The 8,045-nt window shown below is 47.5% G+C and overlaps 1 protein-coding gene across 1 annotated transcript; it reads right to left on the bottom strand.

Moving 5' to 3' along the window:
* Nucleotides 1-1,685: 1,685 nt before the first annotated feature.
* On the bottom strand, nucleotides 1,686-7,838 carry Rrm2 (ribonucleotide reductase regulatory subunit M2). Its single transcript, XM_032907526.1, has 9 exons — nucleotides 7,667-7,838; nucleotides 7,489-7,563; nucleotides 7,047-7,193; nucleotides 6,632-6,748; nucleotides 5,635-5,768; nucleotides 4,886-4,980; nucleotides 4,631-4,764; nucleotides 3,244-3,462; nucleotides 1,686-3,145 (listed from the first exon to the last, which is right to left on the bottom strand). Exons 1-9 carry the CDS (start codon nucleotides 7,763-7,765, stop codon nucleotides 2,993-2,995), a joined length of 1,173 nt encoding a protein of 390 aa, XP_032763417.1. The 5' UTR covers nucleotides 7,766-7,838; the 3' UTR covers nucleotides 1,686-2,992.
* Between the last annotated feature and the right edge of the window lie 207 nt (nucleotides 7,839-8,045).

Raw genomic sequence — 8,045 nt, 5'->3', positions numbered from 1 at the left:
AATGCTCCAGTCTCTGACAAGCAGCCCATTGTCACCGTGGCGCTCTCTCATTCTAAATGACCTTGCAGAAGTAAAATCTAACACCTTTGCAGTCAACAGTTCTGACTGAAAACTGCCAAGTCAACCCTAAGAGGCTGGCGAAGCAGACCTGGGTTGCCCGTCACTCTGGAGGACACGGCTGCCTTCTCTCTTATGCCCAGTCAGCAGGGTGGTATCTATACTGGGGAAGAGGCCATGCATCCTTCAGTCATGTACATTCAAAGCCTGGAACATCTTGCTAAACAGAACCAATGTCAAAAGCTTCAGACTAGTATTAGCAGGGCCACTGTTCCCCGGTAAGAGAGACAGTGAGGCAGCCCCTCAGCCAAATGGCACTAGCAAACCATCTTGTTTCCATTCCACAAAAAGCCAAGTACTCCTAATGGCCACGTCAATGCTTGATGATGAAGGGGGAAGAGAGGGAAAGGTTTCGAAGACCCTCCCTCAGCAGACAAGGCCTCTACTGATTCCCATGAAATGGGAATAAGCTTGTCTGAAGAAACAAAACCACATCCAGGATCAAGGCACACCCTACACTGAGCCCTTAATTTGGACTTTATGTCAGGAAATCCATCTCTTCCAGATCTAAATGCCTAAAATTTCACAGGTGCCCTAGGTTGCACCCAAGGTCAATTCAGTTAAGGTCATGAGTATCCAGGTGGCCCTTCCTCTAAGGCACAAGCAAAATCTGTTTTATGTATGACAGTACACTGCCAAGTGTTGTAACCACAGGTCCTCTTGAAGCAGTTAACCTGTCCTTCCCCAAGTGGGTCTGCTCACAACCAGGTTCTCCATTCACTCGTCATTATGTATACCACTGGGGTACAAAGGCAGTGTACTCCCTAGACTCCTCTTGAACTTCAGTCCTTTTCTCATGCACCTGTCACTCATTCTTAAAAGGTCCCATGCTAGGTAATGCAGAACCAAGAGCACTCAGGGGCAGAAACCACACCACCTCCACTCCACTGCAGAAAAAAGTCACCTTCTTTACCTTACCCCTTTGCAGCTCAGCAATTCTAAGGACCCCAGGAGGGACTTCTGGGTCATGGCCACAAAGCAAAGCCCAGAAGAGTCCAACAGGTGAACCCAGCGCACAGTAGTGGCTTGTCTGAAGGAATGACAGGTTGGACAGCAATATGGGGAGACAAGGGAAGACCTTTGACAGACTAACCTGATCCCAGATACATACTCCTTGGAAGGGCAGCAAAGCTAGACTCCCACTTAAAAGCCCAGAAACAGGGTGCTTTGAAATGTAAAAGGGGCCTATAGCCAAGGCTACCAGACTAAAAACTAAACATTTGGAAGCTAGAGGCAGAATCAGGAATTCAAGATCATTATTCTGGCTTCTGTGATCTTTGCTCCCCACTCCCAAACAAAAGCTAAAAGTGCTACACACCTGTAATCCCAGCAAGAGGCTGAAGCCAGCCTGGGCTATAGACTGGGTTCCACAGACCCCGAACCAAGGCCCAGGGCATATCTATCTTACTGACCTATGTAAGAGGAAAATCGTCCCCACACCGACAAAAAACAGAAGGTCAGTTTTGAGAGTAGGGACTCTGTGAGGGGAGGACCAGCATTTGGAATGTAAACAAATGTAAATTCACCCAAAGAACGGGGGTTAAATCATTTAACACTTGTACACCATGCAATTTTGAAACTTGAATTTATTAATTTTAAGTAACAATAATTTACTCATATTACAGAAACATATCTATACAATAAACTAACCAGGGTCATACATCTGACTTGCAGTTATCTGGTTAACAAGGAAGCTGGAGATCATTGTGAACTACCCCAGGGAACGCTTGCTGTTTTGGTTAAGAGTCCCACATATACACCAACTGGCCTCGAACTGGCTAGGTGAATTCTGGCTATTGTTCCGTTCTCTAAACAGATTAATACACAAAAAGGCAGATTAAGGTGAACCAGCTGTTATCTGTTATCTACTGGTCTGTACTCCAGTCTGAAAGGAACACACATTAACATCTCATACAGTACTGGTTTTCTGGTGTTTAGGAATTCATCAGGTAAAGCCAGGTACGGTGACAGAAACCTTAATCCCAGTATTTGGGAAGACAGGCAAGTTTGAGGGTAACCAGGTCTACATAGCAAGTTCCAGGCCAAGCCAGAGTTACATAGTTAAGACCCTGACTTAAAAAGCCCTACAAAGGCCCTTTCAAGACTTTGTACTAACTAGGAATGGGACAAAGTACAACTTGAAAAAAAAAAAAAAACTACTTTTCACACAAATGAGACAGAGTCAATCAGCAAGTGTCCCAAATCTCATCTAAGTTTCAAGTGACTCCTGAGGTGGAAGGTTCTCTCCACTGAACCCCACTTGTGAACTGATCCATGTGCCTAGGGTGCACAGGCCCGACTTCAAAGCTGATGGGAAGTTCCCTGAAGAACAAAGCCTGGAAATTGCTTGTTCAACACTGGCTTAGTCACTTAAGACTCTGAATGGGGCTGCCCTCAGTGGTAAATGGATCACTTCCTACTCGGTCTAGAAACCAAATAAAGCAGGCCTTCCCCTAGGATAGTACCAAGTCTGTGTGCAAAGTGCCAGTTTTATTATTTACAAACTTGTTAAGTAAACTCTCCATGACTGCAGGAAACAGTAAGTGAGGTTGGCATCTAAATGTTTAATAAACCTGCTTGCTTGAGGGTCAGTGCTCATGAAGCCTGGCCGGGTGAGCTGTTAGTGCTTTGATGAAGCTAAGGGTGACCACGCGACTTGCGGACAGGATCTCCCTGAGGATCCAAGTAGCCATTGTTTTAAGTATGCTTCCTTCTAGTGGCAAACCTAGCAAGCAGGACCGAGGTAGCTACACGGCTTTTAGACACCAGTTAGCAAATTTAATGACAATTCGTGGTGTAGCCAGTTGTTTGGTTTTGCTGATTTCTTTTAATGACAAGGGGAGAATAATCAGCAAAGAGCACACGGATCGGTTGCTTAGAAGTCAGCATCCAAGGTGAAAGAATTCTCTGTTGAATTTGACATTACTCCCATCCTCTGGTATTCGCCTACTCGCTTCTCAAAGAAGTTTGTTTTTCCTTCTAGTGAAATATTCTCCATGAAGTCAAATGGATTTTCTACTTTGAAAATCTGAAAAAGGTCACATCGAGATATATATATATATAAAATGCTGAAACCAAGTGAAAGAAAAGAGGGGAGGATGGTGGAGACCACAAAGAGCGCTTTACCTTGTTAAAACCCAGCTCCAGCATAAGCCTGTCGGCCACAAACTCGATGTACTGCTTCATCAAGGTGCAATTCATCCCGATGAGCTTCACAGGCAGGGCCTCCGTGAGGAACTCCTGCTCTATCCTGACCGCGTTGGTAATTATTTCTTTTACTCTCTGCTCCGACGGCTTGTGTATCAGGTGCTTGAACATCAGGCAGGCAAAGTCACAGTGCAGACCCTGGGAGGGAGAGTTCAAGATCACCGTGAGGCTGAAGAATCCTACCGTTCGCACGCATCAGATGATCTATCCTTACAACCTCATGCAACTTGTCTGGCCACGCTGAGGGCAAAGGAAGGTATTTAAGCCTGGTGTAGTTAGTGGAATCCGGCATTCTGGAGCCAGGGACAAGACTGCCCCCGCCCGATCACCCATGAGTTTGAGGCCAGTTTGGCCTACACTGTTCCAAGCCAGCCATGCTACAGACAGCCACAAAATCCAACGATACAGGCGAGAAAAAGAAACCGGGTATTTAACTGCCAATTATGAAACCAAGGAGTAGGCTAGCCCAACTCAAGCTAAACTAGCCTCAAGGCTGCCACCTATTACAACATAGTACACCCAGAGGCTACCAACAGTTGGCTCAAATATCTTCACAGCCACAAGCTCTAGTTCTCGACATAAAGTGGTGAGTCTTAGCACAGCACATGGTACCCCAGTGAACCCCAGGGCTTATCTTCCTACACAGGAAGGTAATCACTTGCCCTGCCACTGGGCTCCAGGGATGGTGAGGTTCCTGCTCATTGCTTTTCAGACCTGACAAACTATTAAGTCTGTCTGTCCTCAACCTACCCCAAGAACCTACAAGGAGCCCAAGCAAAGACTCTCCTCATCAGGAGGCTTACGAATTAACTCGGAAGTACAAAGGATCATGTCTGATACCCTAGAAGTTCTGTTAAGAGCTTTGGTTTATGCATTCAAGCCTACAGGATAACAGGAATATGTGCTGGGAAAACCAGTAGTCTTAATACATCACTTAAGGTAGCTTATTCTTCCCTGAGTACTGTGTGATTGGATTCACATTAAATGTGGACACAGGGCTGGGAGTCTGGCAGGACACTTCCCTAGCAAGCAAGCATGAGACCCTAGGTTGAATCCCCAAGTCTTGGAACAGCTTGACAGTTACAAGGAGCATGCGCTGCTTTTGCAGAGGACCCGGGTTCAGCTCCCAGCACCCATATCGGAGCTCACAACCACCCAGTTCCAAGGTCATCCTCCCTTTTGTCTTCTTTTGCAAGCAAAACACGCACAGTACAATCCCTTTTTCTGAGTGACCACACCCCCTTTCTCAGGTCCCCATCAGTGGACGGAAAGGCACATATCTAAGACATAGCTATTTCAGACTCACCTCATCTCTGCTAATAAGCTCATTGGAAAATGTAAGGCCCGGCATCAGTCCCCGTTTCTTGAGCCAGAATATCGATGCAAAAGAACCAGAAAAGAAGATTCCTTCTACCGCGGCGAAGGCCACAACTCGTTCTCCTAGCAAGAGTCAACACGAAAACGTTCCTTGTGAGACCACTGCATTCTTAGCACGGGCCAATCATCCAGTGGCATTACTTGGGACAATCAAGTCTGGGTTTAAGGAGGGAAGTGTCCTCACCATATGTAGCCTCTTTGTCCCCAATCCAACGCAAGGCCCAGTCAGCCTTCTTCTTCACACAAGGCATTGTCTCAATGGCGTTGAAGAGGTATTCTCTGTAGGCAGAAAGTATGATATGAAATGGTACCTCAGAGCCCCGGCAACACAACAGGCATCGCATAGGCCTGATTCATTACTTCTACATCTGCTTCCCATCCTGGTGTTCAGTGGCTACCATAACCCAGTCCTTTCCAGCCTACCTCCATAACATATAAGCCTTCTTTATTCTCCTATAATCTAATGGAGTAATACGTCAGCTAAACTGGCCTAAAATGAACCTTTTGATTTATTTTCTAGAGTGTGTAATTCCCCCCTCACTTCCACTTACAATTTTATGCTTTTATAACCATCTGTGCAATGCCCACAGAGGCCAGAAGAGGGCATCATTTCCCCATGACTGGAGTTACAGCCTGTGGTGAGCTGCCCCATGGGGGCCAGGAGCTAAAACTTGTGCAAGAGGTCAATCTCGATCATCTCTCCAGCCCCTGGGGCTCGCTGTTTTTGAGACAGCAGTTCGTCTGACTAGCCTTTGACTTCTTGGTAATGCTGCTGTATTGGTCTCTGTGTGCCGGAATTACAGACACAAGCTAGCACACAAGAGCTTGAGGCTAACACATCTACAGACAGTCAGTTTTCTGCTCATTTTCCCTTTATGAACAAAATAAGTGAGTTCCAAGCACCTCGGGCAGAGCATGTGTATACACACTCACCTTTCTTTGGAATCTTTAATGTAAGTGTCAATAAGGAGACTGTACATTTCGGAGTGTATGTTCTCCATGGCAATTTGGAAGCCATAGAAACAGCGGGCCTCTGTGACTTGAACTTCTTGGCTAAATCGCTCCACCTAGTGGTAGTAGAATGAACCACAGTTAGACTTGGGAAAACTACTGGTTGCTTCACTTCCTCCACGTTAGCTACCAGTAACGTGGCCTCGCCTGCTGCAACACTAAGTGGGAATCTGAGTAAGAGGCCATCTTGGTTCTAGGCCAGCCAGGATTACATTAGGACCTTGTTTCAAAAACATAAAAAACAGGTATACATTCAATACAATTTAACCCTCTATTTTTATTACAATTTTTCGTGTTTTGCAATGAAGCTCATTATTATTTTGTCATATGCTCAATTTACCAACCGGGAAATGTATGTAACTCCTATTTTGCCAGTTATTTTAATAAAACTGTTATGAGCTCTGAACCTCAGTGCCACTGTCCAGGCCCCATAGGGTTTCTTTTAAACATTTCGTTATTAACTAATTCTGTTCCCGTTAACTCCAAGTACCCACTTACAACAAGTAACGTGCGACCAAAGTATTATAGAGGCCCACAAAAAGCTAAGCGTAGTAGTACGTACAAAGAGAAGACTTACTACTGCTACTGAACAGAGCGGGGAAAACTAGGATGAATGCTAACATATACATTCATAGCTCTTCAAGACTTTATTTTGCTCGTGCACGAATGGGTGCAGGCATGTACAGGCAAGTGCCCAAGGTCAGTGTGACTTGTCAGAGCCCTTAAGAGCTGGAAAGCAGATGTGAAGCAGTTCGACACGTATACTCATAACAGAACTCGGGTCTTCCGCACAAGCAGGAAGTCCCAGAGTGGAGAGTGTGAAGCCAGCCATCTTCTCCAGCCCCCATTTGGGGCATAATATAGTCAAGCACCGGCTCTAGATCTCTAAGTGAATGAGGGGTATTTCACGCAAACTCACCAAGTTCTCATTGACTATGCCGTCACTCGCCGCAAAGAAGGCCAGAACATGAGATATAAAATGTCTCTCATCTGGTTTCAGAGCTTCCCAGTGCTGAATATCCTTGGAAAGGTCCACCTGAAGTTTAGAAGTTCACGGTTTTAACAGGTATGCAGGTCTCTCTCTCTCTCTCTCTCTCTCTCTCTCTCTCTCTCTCTCTCTCTCTCACACACACACACACACACACACACTTTAAAAATTAAATCCCCTATACCATTTGACCATTGTATTCTTCACACCCAGAATCCCATTTGTTCACGAGAGCACCCGATAGATATCTCACTAAACTACCATTCCCAAGGGGAATCTAGGCGCATCTTAAAAGTTGTGATGGCCACGCAGGAGCCTTCTGACACGGCAAGTCCTGAATGATTACCTCCTCGGCAGTCCAAAAGGAGGCCTCAGCTTTCTTGTACATCTGCCAGATATCATGGTATTCGATGGGAAAGACAACGAAACGGCGGGGATTTTCTCTCAGTAACGGCTCTTCCTCAATGCTGGGCTTAGTGGGTGCTTTACTTTCCTGTTGGATGAGAATGCCAAGTGAACCCCCATATGCCAAGCGAACCGTGTGAAACTGCTAGTGTCTCATCAGGTCAAGGACTTTCAAGGATGGACGGTCTGGTGTGGTTAGCTGTCACGCTGCATGCTACTGTTATCCTAGGCCGACCCAAGTAGGACATGCAAGGGGGACACTTTGGCGGGAAAGAAGAAAGTCAAATTAAGTCAGCTGGGACAATGCAGCTTTGGCGCCATCGGCGTGGCGCCCTCTACTGGAGGCCTCAGCGACCCACCTCAGCTCCACACGGGCCACTCACCAGCTCGGCGGAGTCCTGGAAGATTCTCCTCGCAGCCTTGCTAGCCAGGACGCGGGCGCTGCTGAGGGTTGGGGGCTGTAGGGAGACAAGCAAGGGTGAGTGGCGGTAAACACCGTCCAGCCTCCCGGGTCCTGGACCGCACAGCCTGCCAGTGCACACCCAACCCCGCCGTCCTCACCGTGTTCTCCTTGTCAGCCAGAGTGAGTCGCTTCAGGGGCGACAACTGCAGCTGCTGCTGGTCAGCGATGGTGGCGAGCGGGGCGCGAACAGAGAGCATGGCGAACGAAGGCAGAGGTGGAGACGACGAGTAGAAGAGGGAACAGCTGGAATCCGGTGGACCGGCAGCTGCCGGCGTCCGCACCCTTTAAAGGGCGCTCGAACCGCGCGGTCCGAGGTGGGCGTGTCCTCGGCTGCGATTGGACGCCGCTGACCCGGCTCGCGGCTCAGCGCGGGAGATTTGAGTTGCGCCGCAGGCCTTCCGCACAAAGACCTACAAGGAGTCTGCGCCGCCCTGGTGCGCGCGGGCGCTCGAGGGGCCGGAACCGTTTTGGATTGCT

This window comes from Rattus rattus, chromosome 7, assembly GCF_011064425.1.
Source record: "Rattus rattus isolate New Zealand chromosome 7, Rrattus_CSIRO_v1, whole genome shotgun sequence".
Classification (NCBI taxonomy): Eukaryota; Metazoa; Chordata; class Mammalia; order Rodentia; family Muridae; genus Rattus; species Rattus rattus.
The sequence above is the reverse complement of the archived record's forward strand: the minus strand, read 5'-3'. Positions and strand labels throughout refer to the sequence as shown.